Raw genomic sequence first — 18247 nt, forward strand, 5'->3', positions numbered from 1 at the left:
TCGCTAGAATATGGGAGATCTTAAGCGCTGGTGAATGGTTTCCTCGCGCCCACATCAATGTGGAATGAGTCGATTGAGTTGCTAAATATAGCTGCATGATCTATAGGCTCAGATCGGAAATTGAGTTGACGGCTGAGTTGGAAGCATCACCAAGCACGCGAAGGCACGTAATCTTTCTTTTCCTTGCTTTCTTGTAAGTTGTTCTCCGACCTTATAGAATGGAAGGTACTCCCTCAGAGTTAGATCATCACGGGAAAAGACCCGACATTCAGTCATCATAGCATCATAGCATCATAACTTCTCTCCCTTGATAAAAGTGGCCACAATGACTATCACTTCAGACCATATCTCACAGGGCCATCTCCCACCTACAAAAACTCCAATTTCCAAAGCAAAATGCCATCAACCCCATGGACCAGGCCTGACACAAGCACACGCCCAATCGCCGTAATCGGCGGTGGCGTGATGGGCCGACGAATCGCTATGATGTGGATAGCCTCTAACTTCACGGTAATCCTGTGCGAGAAAGAGCTCCAATCCGGCAACGCCGTGAAATACGTCCAGGAACACGAAGCCGAACAAGCCGGCCTGCAAGGCACGGAACCCGCCGAGTTGAAAGCAACAACCTCGCTACAAGAAGCCGCGGGGAACGCATGGATGGTCGTCGAAGCCGTCCCGGAGAAGCTGGAGTTGAAGATCGATCTCTTAGCGGAGCTGGACAAGATCACCCCGCCGGACTGCATAATCGCCAGCAACTCATCGTCCCTTCGGTCCAGCCAGATGATCGTCAAAACGGAGAAAAATTACCGCATCTGCAATGGTCACTACTACATGCCGCCGGACCAGACGTACTTCGAGCTGATGTCGTGTGGCCACACGGATCCTGACGTCTTTCCGTTTTTGATGGAGAAGGCTACTCAGGCTGGGTTCAAGCCTGTGCATGCTCAGGGTGATTCTACTGGGTTGATTTTCAATCGCATCTGGGCATCGCTTAAGCGGGAGATTTTGCTTGTCTTGGCTGAGGGTATCAGTGATGCTCAGACCATTGATGATATGTTCAAGAGTTGGTTCAAGGCTACCAAGGGTCCTTGTCTGATGATGGATACTGTTGGCTTGGATACTGTGTACAATATTGAGGTTGTGTATAGCCAGCAACGTCAAATGGATACCACTGCCATGAAATGGCTGAAGGAGAATTATGTTGACAAGGGCAATCTGGGGGCCAAGGCTGGAAAGGGTTTACTTGGATGAAAACATGGAAATCATTATAGATTGTTTTTAGAAGTTACAATACAAAAGTTCCTAGAATGGACCATTGAAGTTACAGTTCTGAGTCCAGAGCAGAGAGATATCATCAATTGAAACTGTTTATCAACCGTTACGCTTACAGGTGTATAACTACCTGGGTACATGTTTATACTTCTGTATTAGTGCTCAGCCCTTGCCGCTTTTTGCTCACTGAGTACAACTGAGTACGCCCAATGGAAACAATACAATCTTGCCCTGTAGATAATAAGATGACCACTTCATTCCTTCTTCTTTCTGATAAACGCATATATCAAAAAGCCCTCCTAAGCATATAAAGGCAACCTTAGAGGTCCTCTTGTCAAGTCTTTTTCGCCATGGCTAAATTGGCTCCCGGAGCCGCCATGCTAAGAGGTTAGAGCCTACCAGACTCCTGAGGCTTACCTAGGTACTCAGTACACGCTTTTACTTACCAATCATTTATTTTGATTTATTTTAATGCACAAGGCGAACCTCCAGGAACATCCTACCTTTCTCTCATTTCTCAAGCTGTGTCATCAGTGTCTATATTAAATAGGCTCGAGAGACACTTGTTCTGCTTGATTTGCCTACTCCTTCTCGAATAGCAGCTTTCGAATCTGTCAACCACATTTCTCACGTCCTAGATCTCCCTGGTTCTACCGTGAACTACCCCCTCTTCATCTATTCACCACGCACCAATAGGAGAAGGAATGCCATCGAAGACCCAGCTCCCGACCGTACCGCCGACCATGCGTGCCTGGGTACGTCGGCGGCGCGGTCCTGCTGATAGCGCGCTCGAGCTGTCCACCGATTATCCAACGCCCGACGTGCCAACGGGCTCGTCGCGCGACGTGCTAATCCGCGTCTCAAACGTATCATTACAGTTCAGCAGTGAGATGACAATGAAGATACTACCCAAACTACCTTTCACCAGCTCGTGGATCCCGGAGATTGAGCTTTCGGGCGTGGTAGTAGCGGCTGGCGCCGGTGCACCGGCAGAGCTGCGCGATCCGGGCTCACATGTTATTGCCTTCCAAAACATTCCTAGCGCTGTGATCATGGGCCACGGAGTACTGGCAGAATATGTGCGACTGCCTGGCAGCCAGGTCGCACGTATCGATGACGGTATTGAGATGGCGTCGGCCTCTGGTATTATCGGGTCCGGTAGCACCGCGCTCAAGATGATTCGCACGGCAGGTGTGCGTGAGGGTCACACGGTGCTTGTGAATGGGGCTAGCGGGTCAGTTGGTTCGGTGCTTGTGCAACTGTGCAAGCTGCGTGGTGCAAAGGTGGTCGGTGTGGCTAGCGGAGGTAACGAGCCCATGGTTCGTGATCTGGGTGTAGATGAGGTAGGCAACGTTGCCAACGTTCCAAGGTTGTATAAGAAAAATGTCTAATATATAAATAGTTCATCGACTACCGCGAACATGAATCCCTGCCAGCCTACCTAGCGCAGCAGTATGGCGACAAGCCGTTTGACTTTGTGCTTGATTGCGTCGGCACGCAAGCCCTTTTTGTCAACTCCCCGGCTTATCTCAAGCCCGAGGGAGCTGTTGTTAATATCGGCATTCTCGAGGGCATGTATGTGACGGCGCGCAATGCCATGCTTAACAGCTGGCTGCCTATATGGCTGGGCGGCGTGCAGCGTCGCTATATAATGTTCAGTACGCCCCCATCTTGTGACGACGCAGTCTACTTAGCACGTCTGGTCGAGGAGGGCCACTTGCGTATCCCTGTCGATTCTGTCTTCGACATGAAGGATGCCATATGTGCCTACGAGCGTATCGCCACAAAGCGTGCGCGTGGCAAGGTCGTGGTCAAGGTGCATGATGACTAGGCCGTAGGCATGTCGAGGGTGTATAAGGGGGCTTATGTGTACAGAGATTGATCGGATTTAGTTTGTACGTTGCTCGGCCCACTGTGTCTATATGAACTATGATACGCACTTGTCTATCCACTTGTCTATCAACGTGTCGTGGGCTAAGATGGTAGAGGTCGCGCTAGACTTCGCCAGGGTCCCGCAATGGTTTTGGCGCCATAAGGGTAGCTTATCAGTACGTTTATTCCACGGCAGTGTTGCTATTGACTCTCCGACAAAATTGAGTACGAGGTATACTTAGTGAGCCTGACTCTGAGCGCCCTCATAAAAGCGGCGGCTAAGGAAAGCCCAGGAAATCAGGTATGTAGGTATATATAACTAGCTACATATACGTCGATTTTCACCTTTTAGACCGTTTCCACCACAAAATGAATAGGGAGGGAAATATCTAGAAAAAAAAAAAAAAAAAGACACCTAAAAAGAATGTCACAAGGCCGCATAAGCGGCCGGCTTTTCGTGCTGGGTATAAGATAAAATTGTATTCTCAGCCCCGGGATTATATAGGTTCGATCCATGTCGCCTCGGGCAGTCCAATTATAGGACAATGAGTTACAGATCTTTGACAGACCGTGAAACACGATTAGAACCGAATGGGCGGCGGCGAAGGAGAAAATGACACTCGGAGCCAGTCGCCAAAGTGATGTACAAGAGTATTGAATAAAGGTAAGGATAAAAGGAAATGACCAAAAGAAAGTGAAATAGGGCATGAGAATAGGTATCGATCGTCCAAGAAAAGCCGGACGGGGAATCAACAGTCATCAAAAGTATTAGTATCCGAGGAGGCACAATAATAAGAAATTACGTAGGCAAGGAACGTGGGTAAAGTGAGAGGGCAATCAGAACAAGACGATGGCAACAAATAAGCGCGCTCTGAGACCTCGGAGTAAAGGGTATAGAGTGAAAGGCATTAGAGTAAGGCCCTAGGGTGCGACTTGCAGTCATTAGGGTATAGCACACCCATAGGGCCAATTGGTGCAAAAGGGGTTGGGCCGTGAAGAGATTGGCCAAACATGGTTGAAGACAAACGCGCGAACGAAGCCTTGACCAGAGAAAGAATAATTAAGGGGATTTCCTGCGACGATGGACTTTCCATTCCGCTTTAGCGACACGCATGAACATTTCTGTGTCTTTGATAGGAACCCAGCTAGTGAGGACTTTCATGATATTCTCAAAGTCAGACTCGAGAATGATTTCACGCATGCCATCAATAAGGGCAGCAGATGAAGCATGCAAGACGTCAAGACCTTGGCCAAATGTCCTTGGGTTCTCAGGAACGGGGTCTCTGTTCTTCCCTGCAGAGGTTGCGGGACGGCCAGTGTTGTCTTCGGCATCTCCAAGGAGCATGAAGACATCCCACACCCGAAGCTGAGCCGGGAAGGGGATTGAGTAATTAAAGAGAGTGAGGTACCAACGAGTGCCGTAGGCTGTGGGTGGGATTCCAACCTCGTTCTGCAAAAAGTAAGCGTTAGTAGACACTCTTCGTGTTTCGAGCGAAGCTCACTTACTAGTTTCATAGCCACTTCTCCTCCGGCGAGCCACTCTCGCTCAAAGTCGGCCAATGCCTCCATTAGACCAGCAAAGCCAGACTTGTATAGCTCTTCTAGACCTCGTAGCTTCCACAATCTGACGAACATAACAAAAGCATGTTCCTCGTCATAGTAGGCTAGTAACGTAGCCGCAAGTGTTGCCATCCCCTGCACGTAGCCCGTGTCAGGGAAATATAACGACATGGCATGAAGGACACGGAACAATAGTCTTTGGCCACCCCGATAGCGCCTGCGGAACATTATATGGCTTGATATCGTCCGTGGCACATCTATATCAATCTGAACATCGTCCGGTGACGAGATGAACTGGAGCTCACCGAAGGCTTCGATGAGCTCGTCCGCAGGCGGACTGCCCTTATGGCGTCGGGCACTAGCCTCAAGGAATGAGTACCAGGCCGTTGACCGCCACCGATCTGGAATGCCTTTCCAAGTTCGCTCGATCAACTTTGAGTTCTGAGTGTCGAACTCAAAGGTCATACCACCGCCATTCTTGTTCTGCTTCGTCGGCTTAGCCATCTTAGTCCACTTGTCTTCACGTTGCCACTCCTTCCTTCGCATTGCGCGAGTAATTGGTGCGTCTTCTTTCTCGTCACCAGATGGAGTGGGCAGAGTGAGCATGTCAGCCGCCTCATCTTTGGCCTTTCGGTCTCGGTTGTGAGGTAGATGATTGGTCGCCGCACGCAAACGAGACGTCGAGCGGCGCAATGGTGGACCATAGTTGCTCTGTGATGAAGATGGACGGGCGCTTAGGGAACTGTGGGATATTTTGCGGGCTAGAGATGGACCATTGAAGGAACGGTTGCTGGCCGGAGCGGTTGGTGGGCGAATTGAACGTTTCCGCCGAGGTGTCTCAGAAGCTAGCAGAAGGCTAGTCGTGACTCGCTGGAGCGGGTTAATCTCGGAACCATTGGAGTTCTTTGCAGGTCGAATGAAGCCATAACGATCGACTTCTTCTGCACCGACATTTTGCCAATATTCAGCGCCGCCTGCTAGCTCCTGGGTTTCCCTCTTAATTCGGATACGCTCCACTTCGACAGACGCCCTTGGTTTGGTTTCATTCCCAGTCTCATTCGTAGAGAGTGATTCAGAGGTTTCAGAATCCGGGACCGCGCCCTCTTCCCATAATACTCCGTTTTCTGAGGCCATTGCTTTCGCAACCTCCGAGTCGGAAACATTGTCTTCACCCTTCTCGTACATCAGCCGAACTCGACGTGACAACATATCTTCGTCTGCCGAGATTGCTCTGCTCGGAAGGCTAGTCTGTCTCGGGCGAAGAGTGCTTTGAGGTCTGGTGCGCCGTGGGACCGCTTTCGGTGTTCCATTTTCTCCTTCGGGCCGGGTCATGATAATGGCAGGGGGCGGCGCAATTTCAGATGTCTGTCGCTCCAACCGCGGACCACAATTCTCTTCCGATATTTCCTGAACTGGCTGGCGTAGCTCTTGACGAGGTTCCTTCTCTTCTAGGTTTTGCTGGGGCGGATCTGATTGTTGCTCGGGCTGCTCGTCTGGCTTCTCCGGGGGCGGTTGGTCTGGTTGTGGCTCGGGGTGCTCGTCCAGCTTCTCCTGAGGGGTTTTTGGGCGTGGACGTTTCGCATCACTCTTGATCAGACTGCCGCGATTGGAAAACTTCATCGGCTTATCCAGACCATCCAAAGAAGCAGTCGGTATATCTAAGGGAATACCAGCAAAGGGGTGCTCGATCTGAGGCACTGGTGGAGGCTCTTCTGAGCTGGGTTTCCTCTCCATCTCAAGTGATCGTTTCTTTAAACCACCCCACTTTCTTTCTGACCATCGAGAGCCCGGCCGTGAGCCTGGCCGTGAGCTGGGACGGGAACCTGGTTCATTGACAAGAATGCTGGGCACGCTGCGCAAGGAGGGCGCGCCCTCCGATCGAATTGTTCGAGTTTCATCTCCAACGGAAACGGATGGCGCGAGCCGTGGGAACATAAGCGCGGATGCACGACCATCACTCGAACTGGCTGACGCAGCGCTTGTGCTAAAAGATCGGGCATCGGAGGCTATTGGCGCATCACCTGTGGGCAACGAGACCGACCGGTTTGCAAGAGGGGCGGCAACGGTATTTTCAAAGGGCACGGCGTGAATTGTCGGATTGGACTCCGATCGGTCAGGCGATAACGATGCAGGAAGCTCATTCACCATTATCCCGGCATGACTTGCGACTCTGCGCGTGGGCTAGAATCGCGTGAAGGTAAGGAGTGTAAGGACACGGCGAAACGGGAGGGCAGGTTAAGCGAAAATGGAGATCCAAGTAGGTAGAAAGGAGCGACAAGGGGAAAACCACAAGGGAAGTACAGCAAAACAGAATCTCCAGAATTAAAATTGAGAGATACCTGGAGGAGTGGAGTTATTTTGGGTCGGTTCTTGGCGTCTCTCCAAGTCAATGCTGGACTTTTAACGGGGGACATCTTCGGGGGTTTCATATATCATCCCCTGTCGTTTACATAACTACCTACATAGGTATAACTAAACTACATATGTAGTTAACCAACTACATAGTTATACGACACGTAACTTAATATTTCCCTAGCAATTCTCTATTTCTACTCTCTTTCCTCCTTTCTCTCTTGAAATAGAATTCAAGGGGGTTGTCCCACCTCTATGGGCCGCGTGTGGATCGTGAACAGGGAGTGTGGTGGAGTACACTAAGTTCTACGGTGCTTAGATTAGAATCATTGCCCAACGTATGTGACATCAAGAGGTAAATCTGGTTAATTGTATCCGTGCATACCCAACTATGGAGTACGTGGACAACACAGAGTAGATTCAATTCAAACCCCCCAATTCCCCCTGAACGCCCCAGATGCACAAGCGTGGAACTCCTATAGCCGAGGCTTGGATAACCATCAGCTGTCAATGCTCAATGCAGTCAAAGGGAGGAAAAGCCCCCAGTTTAGAACAAAAAGAAAAAAAAAAAAAAAAAACATCATAAGGGCGTGAAACGGTCAAGCCAGCGACCCAGACCCAGCGTTAGATCCAACTCAAGCCACAGCAGCTGTGTGAGCTGATGGCGAGTCGCGACTTGGTCGAGCCCGATCCACAGGCTCTTTGGGCAACAGTTCGATCTGACGGACCAGGAAGCTCTTCTCATCCATAAATTGATCATCGTCAGTTCTGTCCTCCAAGAATTTAGGTAAAAACCTCAGCAGTCGATCACGGTTATTGATCAGAATTCGTTGCACCGGCACCGATTTGGTCGGGTTGGCCACAAATACCTAATCCTTTGTCAGAGCGAGCCCTCATCTGCACTAGGAGCGATTTGAGGGCAAACTTACTTTGAAAACATGGAATCCTTCATATTGTACCATCTTGCGGTCGTCTCGCAGCAGTTTCATGCAGAGTTTGAGATTATCTCCACTCTCCACGTATGCCATCATCACATTGTAGTTCGCACGGTCCAATAGTATCTCCCCAAGAAGCTTGATACTTTGACGTTTGGTGACATATGAGTCCGAGTGGATCAGGATGTTGTTGAACCGCCCAAAGAATAGTTCAAAATTGGTTGCCAGGTACGAAGTCACGAGGCTCTTATGGCGGGTCAAAATCTCCTGTAAAAGATATGTCAGCCATATTATCATTAACCTTAAGATAGCCATCGATCTCGACCTTACCCTGAATGTGGTGAATGCATCTGCGCTGACTTCGAAATTGCTCTTGTCGATCCAATCAAAAAATCTCCAGAAAACACCATCCCCCCGTTGCGGTTGGTTAGGCTTCACGTCTGATAGTCGTATCGCGGATTCTCCTTCACTGGATTGGTCGTACAATACAATCGCGGTAATGACATCAAATTTCAACGCCTCTCGGAGAATGACGCCACATGGCATTGCACTTTGACTCTGCATGTAACCACGGCATAACTCGACAATGATTTCTGGCCGATGGTGGACAAGGTATGAGATGACTGGAGGATCCTTTTCGACGCCATATGAATTAGGCCGGAACCGAAGGATATGGGAGAATACGGTCTGGGTGTCTTTTCTGGCTTCGAAGGGAAGCAAATGGATGCTTTTGGATAGATCAAAAAGTAGATCTTCTTGAAGAGATGCTTGGACAAGTGCATGGACTTGATCCACTGATGCGGAGACCTCTGAAGGGGAAGATTATTGGGTTAGTTCCTCAACATTGCGCCTTGGGTACTACTTCCAGAAGACTAACCTGGTGTTCCTTGTACTATCACCTTCATTTGACTGAGTTGCTTAGCCAGCTCCTCTTCGGCCTAGCTTATTGGTTAGTCGGATTCTTCTCTCCATGTTTGACGTCTTCAAACGAACCTTGGGAGCATTATGGGAGTCATGGATCCTCAGTAATAATTCCTTGGTTGTCCGGACGATATCAGCAGGTTGCCGCGACCGGCCGCGGTTGAAAAAGAAAGCCATGGTGAGATGGAGAGAATATGCGGCAAATTGACAAAGAAACTGGAGATTAAGGCGACATGCGATAAGTTATAATTGCAACGGGAGAATCAAGATTCAGTCCAAGGGGAAGTAAATGTGATGTATTCGACTGCAAGTTGCGAATAAACAAACCACGGCGGGGCAACGGGCAACCGGGGGTCCTGCTGCCTGAGGCATCCGCTGATAACGGATTTTTTCCTCTCTATCAAATTGCTATCTCTGCCCCTCCCCTCCAAGGTTGAAACAATTTGATATTGACCATTTATAAGTCATGTCAGCTTCCAATACCGTGGATCCACCTGTGGGTGAGAGATTCCCCGACTCGCATTCAGTATCAGATTCCTCCGATTCTAGCAACGAGGAGGGCTGGGAAGATGTCGAGCCCGATGAGGAGTCGCAGCCTGTGGTTGGCCTCTTCACTGAGCAGGTCTTCCCCGATGCGCGCTCAATGCTAAAGGAGTGCAAGGAAAAGTACAATTTTGATCTATTGAAGATCCAGAAAGATCTTGGTATGTGCAACTTCTACTACTCTTGTGGGGGTCCAACAATTGAGGCTAACTATTTTTCCGCTTCTAGATTTGGATTTCCTTGACAACATTAAGTTGGTCAATTACGTCCGCACCCAAGTCAAGAGCGGAAACAACACCCCTGATGTTTCATCCAAGTCCAAATTCGAGGACGATGTTTATCTCAAGCCCGTTTTGGAGGACGATGCTCTCTTGTACAGCTTGGACGATCTTGCCGAAGAACAGGGCGAAGACGCCGCACCTGCCACCGAGACAAACCGACAGGTTCTCGAACTCCAGGAGAACTTGGAGCGATTGCAGACCCAATTCTCCGAGTACCGCCTTGCTGTGCAGAAGTCAATGGACGACCAATTGTCGAAGGAGGATGATAAGCTTGCTGAATCCAACCCTCAGCCCTCGGCCAAGGCTGTCGACAGACTGCAGGATGCTGAAGATGGATATTTCGTCTCCTACGCTTACAACGGTAGGATATCTCGCTCGATTTATCATATATGTGATACTAACACAGTCTAAAGGCATTCACGAATCTATGCTCAAGGACACCATCCGTACCGACTCTTACCGCGATTTCGTGTACGAAAACAAGCACGTTTTCAAGGACAAGGTTGTTCTTGATGTTGGCTGTGGCACTGGTATTTTGTCCATGTTCTGTGCCAAGGCTGGCGCAAAGAAGGTCATTGCTGTCGACAACTCGAACATCATTGACCGGGCTAAGGAAATTGTCCACGACAATGGCCTTGGAGATGTGATCACGTAAGACCTATAATCATTCCCCAATAAAGAGATAAGTACTGACTCCATCCCAGGTGTATCCGTGGCAAGATTGAAGAGGTTACTTTACCCGTCGAAAAGGTCGACATCATTATATCCGAATGGATGGGTTACGGCCTCCTTTTCGAGGCTATGTTTGATTCTGTCATCTACGCCAGAGATCGTTACCTCGCTCCTGATGGTCTTATGGCTCCTTCTCACGCTACCCTGCGCCTCGCCCCTTACGCCGACTCGGATTTCATCGCGTCGCACATCTCGTTCTGGAACAACGTCTACGGTTTCAAGATGGACAGCATGCTTCATAAGATCTACGATGAGGCTGTAGTTCGCAGCAACCAGTCCACGACCGTTGTCGGAGAGTCTCAGATATTCTTGACACTTCCGCTGCACACCATCACTGTTGAGGAGCTGTCGTTCTTGAAGGAATTCCAGGTCACGTTGAACCAGGATGTTGATGCATTGGATGGATGGATTATCTGGTTCGACATCTTCTTCATGCCCTCCAGAGAGTCTGTTCTGCCCGAGGATGCCATCCCCTCAGAGATGCAAAAGAAGGGAATTGTCTCGTTCACTACTGGTCCTCATGGAACCGAGACCCACTGGCAACAGACTGTCCTTCTCATCGACCACGCCAAGGATCATGCTAAGCAAGGCTCCCAGGCCTTGAAGAAGGGCCAAGTCATCACCGGCAAAATCGGTTATGAGAAGGCTGAGAAGGGCTCTCGGGGGGTGGACATCAGTGTTCAATGGGAGTCCGATGCTAATGAGAAGGGGGTCCAGCTATGGAGCCTCGTATAGGATCGAGCGATCTTCTGATACGTTTTCTGATGAACTAAAAGAGATATGACCACCTGCATAGAAAAGGTTTATTTGACCCAGTGAATATAAAAATGAGGTTTGCGGCCTCGTGATGTCTTTTTTGGTTGTCTTTTTCAGATGTAGCAGGAATAGAATATCGGCGATAACGGCTTAAAAGGGCCATTTAACTACGTTTGATGTACGTTTAGTAACAAGCAACATAATAATGGGTATCGTTGTCGTAATTTGAGTCATGATCTCGTAGAACAAATGGAATATCCAGGATTAATTCTTTGCTTCAGAATGTTTTTCCCGCCTGGAAGCCTCAGAACGTCCATCGTGGCGCTGACGATGACTGCGGTGAGAGGAGTGGTGATGGGAGCGATGATGAGAGCGATCTCGGCTTTGATCTCGACGGCGACGATGATGTCTGTCAGAACTTCTTCTGTCCTTCTCACGTTCCCTGTCCGGCGCATCTAGTTTGAAACCATCAAGGCTATCCACTGACGCGGATCGCCTTCGCCGATGACCTGACCTCCGTACCTCCTCAGCTTTCAAAGCTTCGATCTCTCTTCGCTTCTCATCATTCCACCGTTTCCGTTCCTGCTCTGTTGTTTTCAACTGACGCACACCCCGCTTTATGACCGCGAGTGGGTCATTCGCACTCATACGAGCCTGTGTCCTCTCTTTGCGTCTTGGGTCCTCGTTACCCCACACATCTTTCTCGGGCATCGCCCCTGGCGCTGTTGCATTTTGTTCCGAGGAGAAATACCACGGTTTCCGACCAACAGTCTCCTTGAAGCCTGCGGCGTTGGAGAACCTCATTGTGTATTGGTCTTCATAGCTGCGCTTTTTCCGTGCAGTTTCAGCCTCTGCTTCGGGGTTCTTCCCTGTTTTAGCACCTGCGACTGGGAACAGATTGATATGGCCGGCCTCGTCTAGAATCGGTGCCTGTGCTGTATCAGCCTTGCGAGAGGCGAGAATCAACTCTTCTCGCTTAGCAATTGCTTGTGCCGCATCCTCCTGAGCGTATCGTATATCTCGATCCGTATCATCTTCCCCGGCAACACGCCTTCTTTTACGAAATCCTCCAGTGTCGCCGGCGGGCTTTCTGTCTGATCGATGACCGGGTTCGGACGACAGATGGGAGGGCGCTGGTGGAGGTGTAGGCGGACGTTCGCCGCGAAGAATTTTAATCCTGCGTTCGGCATCGACTTCTTGCATAATACGTTCATCTTCTTCCTCGCGAGCTTTTGCTTGCGCCTCGTCGCGCTTGACACGTTCGATATTCTCGACGTTGTAGACGTTCCATGACTTTTTGCCGAGGAGATGGCTATAAAATAATTAGCAAAATTTGTAGATATCAAAGAATCGAAACAAGAAGCCCAACTTACAGAGGCATGTTGGAAACTGACCCTTGTGTGGAGGTTGCTATGTTGTAGATAGCAAAGAGCTGGTCTTATCGATAATGACGTCCCCACGGCCCGACGCTGGTCCCGGGGTGGCCAAATGCCCCGTCGACAGCTTTGTGACTCCAACTCTCTTCTCTTCCCTTCAAATTTGATTTGCTTTGGATATCAGCATATATCCAACAAATTCTTGAACATAAAAATTTGAGAATTGACCCCAGGTCACCCGAGCTGCAGGGCCAACTGACTTACACAGCTGCCTGCTCCTTTCCCGACACAGTGTCAAAACAATAGCTTCAACCGTTCTCACCTCAACCTCTCTGATTAGTGCCAATCAAACGGTTCATCATGTTCAATCGCGGCAATATCCCGAATCCGTTCGGCTCCAGCGGACAAGCCTCCCCGCAGGGTCATCCGAACCCCAACCAAGCACCCCCACGGTATGATACCGATCACTCCCCCTCGTCCAGTGCAGGCTATGCAGCTCGGATTTGTGATGATGATGTGGCGATGACTGATGTGTATAACGATATAAGGGGTTACGGAGGCCCACCTCCACCAGGAGGAAGACCGCCGCAGCAGCAGATGCCTTCTAGGATGCAGTCCGGACAAAGAGGTGGAGGCCAGACTTGGACTCTTCATCCCAGCAAGAGTCCGAACGAAAACTACACATTTGGAAATCTGTGAGTATTCTCTGCGGGATTTTTATTCCTGGGGGCTAACACGCAGTAGCGTCGCTGTTTCGCCGCAGGACATCCCGCCTTCACGAGATGGCACCGACGTTCTCCTCCTTATCAATGACCTCTTCGTCTTCTCTGCCCGCCCTCTTGACGGTTTCCCTTCCGGTTATATGAGCATGTCGGACCCTCAGCGGACATGGGCCAACATCGGATTGAGAGATGCCATCAAGGTGCAGCTGTACGATCCGTTTAGCCAAGGCGGACAGGCCTACCTAGGCTCTGCGGATGTTGAAGTCAGCTTCGCATCTACCAAGAAGCGGGTTGAGGCTCCTTACGACCAGGATGAATTGGCAAAGGCGGTGATCAGGGTATGTCGACCAGTCCCCCAGTCCTGAATACATGCTAACAAACCCCAGAACTTTGAGAACCAACTATTTTCGCCTGGCCAGAGAATTCTGATGGATAATAAGAGCATCCCGCTCTTATTACAGGTCAAGACCGTTCAGAGGGTTGATTTGACATCAGAGAAGGCTGATCTCAGTTCTGGACAAGTTGAGACCGATCCTATTGCTAGGGGTATTCTCACGCGGCACACTCAACTCAACTTTTTTAAGGATACTCAGACCGGTATCAACGTGAAGCCATCTAACCGCCGCCCGGCGGCCAATTCTATCATCCAACCAGGCTTCAAGTTCCAGGACATGGGTATCGGTGGTTTAGATTCTGAGTTCAGTACGATCTTCCGTCGTGCTTTTGCCTCTCGCATTTTCCCTCCTGGTCTGGTCGAGAAACTTGGTATTCAGCACGTTAAGGGTCTCTTGCTTTACGGACCCCCAGGAACGGGTAAAACTCTCATTGCTCGACAAATCGGAAAGATGCTTAATGCCAGGGAGCCCAAGATTATCAACGGTCCAGAAGTTCTAAACAAGTACGTGGGTCAGTCGGAAGAAAATATCCGAAAGATGTTTGCGGATGCCGAGAAGGAGTATAAAGAAAAGGGTGACGAGAGTGGTCTCCATATCATCATCTTCGATGAGCTGGATGCAGTATGTAAGCAGCGTGGTAGCGGAGCTGGCGGTGGTACCGGTGTCGGCGACAGCGTGGTCAACCAGCTCCTTTCGAAACTCGATGGTGTCGACCAACTGAACAACATATTGTTGATCGGTATGACCAACCGAATGGACATGATTGATGAGGCTTTGCTGCGTCCCGGTCGTTTGGAAGTGCACATGGAAATCTCGCTCCCCGACGAACATGGTCGAAGCCAGATTCTCAACATCCACACTGAGAAGATGCGAAACAATAATGTCATGGATACGGATGTTGACTTGACCGAGCTTGCTCATTTGACCAAAAACTTTTCTGGTGCTGAAATTGCAGGTTTGGTCAAGTCTGCTTCGTCCTTTGCTTTCTCCCGCCATGTCAAAGTCGGTACTATGGCTAGTATCAATGAGGACGTGGTAGACATGAAGGTCAACCGGGCCGACTTCCTCCACTCTCTTGATGAAGTCAAGCCTGCCTTTGGTGTGTCTGAGGAAGAGCTGTCCAGCCGCATTCCATACGGCGTTATCGACTACTCTCCAACTATCAGCGAAATCCTGCGGGAAGGCGAGTTATTCGTCAAGCAGGTTGGAGTGGCTGAGTCAACCCCACTGTTCTCTGTGCTACTTCACGGTCCTCCTAGTAGCGGTAAAACCGCCCTGGCAGCGCGGATTGCTATTGACTCCGGCTTCCCCTTCATCAAGTTGATCAGCCCTGAAGACATGGTTGGCTTTAGCGAGCCAGCAAAGATCTCACACATCAGCCGAATCTTTGACAGCGCCTACAAGAGTTCTACAAGTATTGTTGTCATTGACAACATCGAGCGAATCATCGACTGGGTGCCGATTGGTCCTCGCTTCAGCAACAGCGTGCTGCAAGCTCTCATGGTTTTCCTGAGGAAGCAGCCGACTCACGGACGTCGTCTGTTGGTTCTGGCCACGACAACTGAGCGTGCGTTGATGAAGCAGCTAGACATCTACAACTCCTTCAACTCAGATATCATGGTTCCCAATGTTAGTTCCTTCGGTGAACTACGGTTCGTCATGGAGAAATCCGGTGCATTTGACGCACAGGAGATTGCGCAAGCTCTCGAGTCAGTCGGTGGACTTGCGGATGACGGACGCTTGAGCGTCGGCATCAAGAAGGTCCTCTTGGGTATTGAAACAGCCAAACAGGATTCTGACAAGGTTGGCCGCTTTGTTCGAGTCATCAACCGCGCTATTGAGGAGGAACAGAGTTTCTAATAAACGTTGTTTATAACGGGCGTTCTTTTGCTGAGTACAACTGGGATTATCACTAGATTAGTCCAGAAATATATAGCTGTTTGAAATCCTAGGTTTAAAAGACTTATATAAGAAGTATTTACTAGTTAGTTATCTATACTAGAAAACTAATAATATATTTAGGGAATTGATATATCGACCCCCTTGCTAATTCTCCCCTGCCTGAAAATTCAGTCACCGCCTTCAACATCGGGTGCGACACTGAATTAAAGCCTGATTCTGCCCATCGCTCTCTAGACCGCCTTAGAGATTTTACACCGCCTTTGTGTCAAACTACCCCTATACTATAGGACGACAGCAGGTAGAATTTTGAGGGTAGGTCTTACATGTACTGATATTGCATAATTCCCACATACAGAAACAAGGTGCCAACACTACAAAGGAACTAGTCCCAAGCTGCAGACAAGGAGCGAAGCAGCAACACATCAAGTATATACAGAAAAGGAGCCACAAGGGCCCGGTATCCCTCAAATCTCCTAATCTAACTTAGACACCAACCACTTAGTAGCAGGGCCAGCGTCCGCAACGTAAGTGAAGTGGGCGGCGGTGATGACAAGAGTACCTTGGCAGACCATATCTCCAACGGCACAGTAGATCTTGGTCTTATCCTTGTCAAAGCCCCGAATCTGGCCCCCCTCCTGGGCATTACGGGTGTAACCGAACAGGACAACACCCTTGATCTTGGCCTGAACGTCCGAGGAGAGCTTCTTGATTGAGCCGTCCATGACGGCAGTACCCTGACTGTATTTCGCACAATTAGTATGGTTCGTACTTTAATCTTTTTGTATGTAAGAACAAACCTATAGCCACCAGCAAGAATCTGGGTGTCGGGACACTTCTTCACAGCCTCCTCGAATAGACCTTGGGCCTCAGCAATGGCGACTGGCGAGGCGTTGCGGGGGAGTGCATTCGACGGCAGATCCGCAGTGTACTTGGGTCCAACACCCTGGCAAGCAACCTTGCCGGGCTTCGACGTCTTCAGATCGTTGCAGATAGCAGGTCCGACGGACATACCCTGTCATTTGGATGTGTTAGTATCTACATAAAATTTGAAGGAGTAGGAAACATACCAGAAGGCCAGGCTCGGTACTGGCACGGGCAAAGATGAAGGTGATATCCTTACAGTCACCATTGCGCAATTCATTTCCCTCGGAAACTAAGTAGAATCGATATGTAAGTTAATCTAAAAATATCTGCAGAGAGCCTGAACTTACGAGCGCGAGTATCGATATCCATAGGGCTTGCAAAGGCGGCAGTTGCCAGAGCCAAGGCGAGAAGAGAGAACTTCATGATGGGCGCAAGGGAATAACAAGCAAAAGAGCGGTTTCCAGTCTCCTTTCTAGTAATTGGAAATAATTCAGACAGGTACCAGCGCTAGCCTTATATCCGTTCGCCGGGTACTCCGGGCTCGAAAAAGTAGATGAAGGAAACTTCGGTACGACCATGTTCATTGGATATAATTAACCTGTCTGCTTTCTCAATAATTGGAAACTTGTTTTCTCTAACAAGAAGCCGTTTCATGTTCTTTTTTCTCCGGTTCTCGATACCTAATCCAGTGGTAACGCACAGTAGTGGGTCAAGATCTGAAAAAGAGGGTTCCCGATAGAACTATACTACCTAGGTAGGCCGAGGTAATTGAAGTCGAATACCGCAAACACGGTCTCTAACATAGCATGATTGGACGTGTCATTCGCTAAGGGTTTTACTTTGGCCAAAACGTTTCAAGGGCTATCTCGGATTTTGGAATTAGGTCCGACGCTTTGCCGGAACGGGGAGTCCCGAGATCTCAAAATTGAGGCCGTAGCCCCATACCGGTCCACGTGCTTTATGGTCCTAGATCAGGGGCCTAAAGAAGATAGAATGAAAAAAGTGTGGTAAAAAAAAAAAAAGATTAGTCCCTCATCACTTCGTACCGTGATCTTCATCCGGCTAAATCAGATCCATTTGTAATATTTCATATGAGTTCCAAGGTTGATTTGCTTTCTCATGAAACAACATGTCTCTTGAATGACTTGAATTTTGAAACAGGTTGTTTCACCATACTGCACAATACCCCTTTCAACATCCATGTCAGAGTCATCCTGAATACTGATCTACGGATTATAGGGTCCAGAAAGAGAGGAGGGAGAGAGTTGATTGCTATTGAGAGGGAGAAACTGCTAGATATCTACTGGGGAAGTGTTGATGTCTGAGGCACCAATGTGGGGCCTAAGGCCACCACAAGATATTCGCTATGCGAAGTGCGCGCCTGGGAATACGGCCTGGTCTATCTCCTGGAGCCAACTCTCTCTAAGGGGACATTAGACGAGGCAAAGTTCATAGAGTTCCCATTGGCTCATTTCGTGGCTATGTATTGGTTTCATCATTACTCAATCTCGAGGGAAGATCTCAATTGAACCATTAGTATCGAAGCTTTTCAAAGATGAGCTAAAGGCATTCGTGGCATGGATACGGTTATATGATAAGGTCTGTCCGTATATAGAGGTAGGTTATAATCGTCCTATTAGGCTATTACGGATATAGCTTTGCCACTATACTACTGTACTACCCAGCTTTATTAGGATTAGAATCCGTCCTAAATAATATCTTATAAAGGGTTATAACGGACGGGGGTTCATCGAATGCGGTGAA

At 49.2% G+C, this 18247-nt stretch overlaps 8 protein-coding genes across 8 annotated transcripts; 4 read left to right on the forward strand and 4 right to left on the reverse strand.

Annotated features, from left to right (window-relative positions):
- Positions 1-396: 396 nt before the first annotated feature.
- N7516_001284 (3-hydroxyacyl-CoA dehydrogenase family protein) lies at positions 397-1251 on the forward strand (the record flags this gene model as incomplete). Its single annotated transcript, XM_057214006.1, has 1 exon — positions 397-1251. The coding sequence occupies one exon, from the start codon at positions 397-399 to the stop codon at positions 1249-1251; it is 855 nt and encodes a 284-aa protein (XP_057075889.1).
- Positions 1252-2015: 764 nt separating this feature from the next.
- Positions 2016-3103, forward strand: N7516_001285 (NAD(P)-dependent alcohol dehydrogenase; the record flags this gene model as incomplete). The annotated part of the gene is made up of 2 exons (XM_057214007.1): positions 2016-2615; positions 2675-3103. 2 exons carry the CDS (start codon positions 2016-2018, stop codon positions 3101-3103), a joined length of 1029 nt encoding a protein of 342 aa, XP_057075890.1.
- Positions 3104-4204: 1101 nt separating this feature from the next.
- On the reverse strand, positions 4205-6852 carry N7516_001286 (putative TBC domain protein; the record flags this gene model as incomplete). The annotated part of the gene is made up of 2 exons (XM_057214008.1): positions 4205-4594; positions 4651-6852. 2 exons carry the CDS (start codon positions 6850-6852, stop codon positions 4205-4207), a joined length of 2592 nt encoding a protein of 863 aa, XP_057075891.1.
- An 839-nt stretch (positions 6853-7691) lies between these two features.
- N7516_001287 (Mo25 family protein) lies at positions 7692-9089 on the reverse strand (the record flags this gene model as incomplete). The annotated part of the gene is made up of 5 exons (XM_057214009.1): positions 7692-7925; positions 7986-8258; positions 8322-8800; positions 8869-8929; positions 8985-9089. 5 exons carry the CDS (start codon positions 9087-9089, stop codon positions 7692-7694), a joined length of 1152 nt encoding a protein of 383 aa, XP_057075892.1.
- Positions 9090-9337: 248 nt separating this feature from the next.
- Positions 9338-11203, forward strand: N7516_001288 (protein arginine methyltransferase RmtB; the record flags this gene model as incomplete). The annotated part of the gene is made up of 4 exons (XM_057214010.1): positions 9338-9616; positions 9684-10097; positions 10150-10387; positions 10441-11203. The coding sequence occupies exons 1-4, from the start codon at positions 9379-9381 to the stop codon at positions 11201-11203; spliced, it is 1653 nt and encodes a 550-aa protein (XP_057075893.1). The 5' UTR covers positions 9338-9378.
- Positions 11204-11454: 251 nt separating this feature from the next.
- Positions 11455-12605, reverse strand: N7516_001289 (uncharacterized protein; the record flags this gene model as incomplete). The annotated part of the gene is made up of 3 exons (XM_057214011.1): positions 11455-11679; positions 11747-12536; positions 12598-12605. 3 exons carry the CDS (start codon positions 12603-12605, stop codon positions 11455-11457), a joined length of 1023 nt encoding a protein of 340 aa, XP_057075894.1.
- Positions 12606-12960: 355 nt separating this feature from the next.
- N7516_001290 (AAA family ATPase SEC18) lies at positions 12961-15577 on the forward strand (the record flags this gene model as incomplete). Its single annotated transcript, XM_057214012.1, has 4 exons — positions 12961-13052; positions 13149-13295; positions 13345-13660; positions 13709-15577. The coding sequence occupies 4 exons, from the start codon at positions 12961-12963 to the stop codon at positions 15575-15577; spliced, it is 2424 nt and encodes an 807-aa protein (XP_057075895.1).
- Positions 15578-16092: 515 nt separating this feature from the next.
- On the reverse strand, positions 16093-16906 carry N7516_001291 (cutinase family protein; the record flags this gene model as incomplete). The annotated part of the gene is made up of 4 exons (XM_057214013.1): positions 16093-16357; positions 16417-16631; positions 16687-16772; positions 16831-16906. 4 exons carry the CDS (start codon positions 16904-16906, stop codon positions 16093-16095), a joined length of 642 nt encoding a protein of 213 aa, XP_057075896.1.
- Between the last annotated feature and the right edge of the window lie 1341 nt (positions 16907-18247).

Source organism: Penicillium verrucosum (genome assembly GCF_028828655.1).
Source record: "Penicillium verrucosum strain IBT 35672 chromosome Unknown utg000001l_segment0_segment0, whole genome shotgun sequence".
In the NCBI taxonomy this organism is placed as follows: domain Eukaryota; kingdom Fungi; phylum Ascomycota; class Eurotiomycetes; order Eurotiales; family Aspergillaceae; genus Penicillium; species Penicillium verrucosum.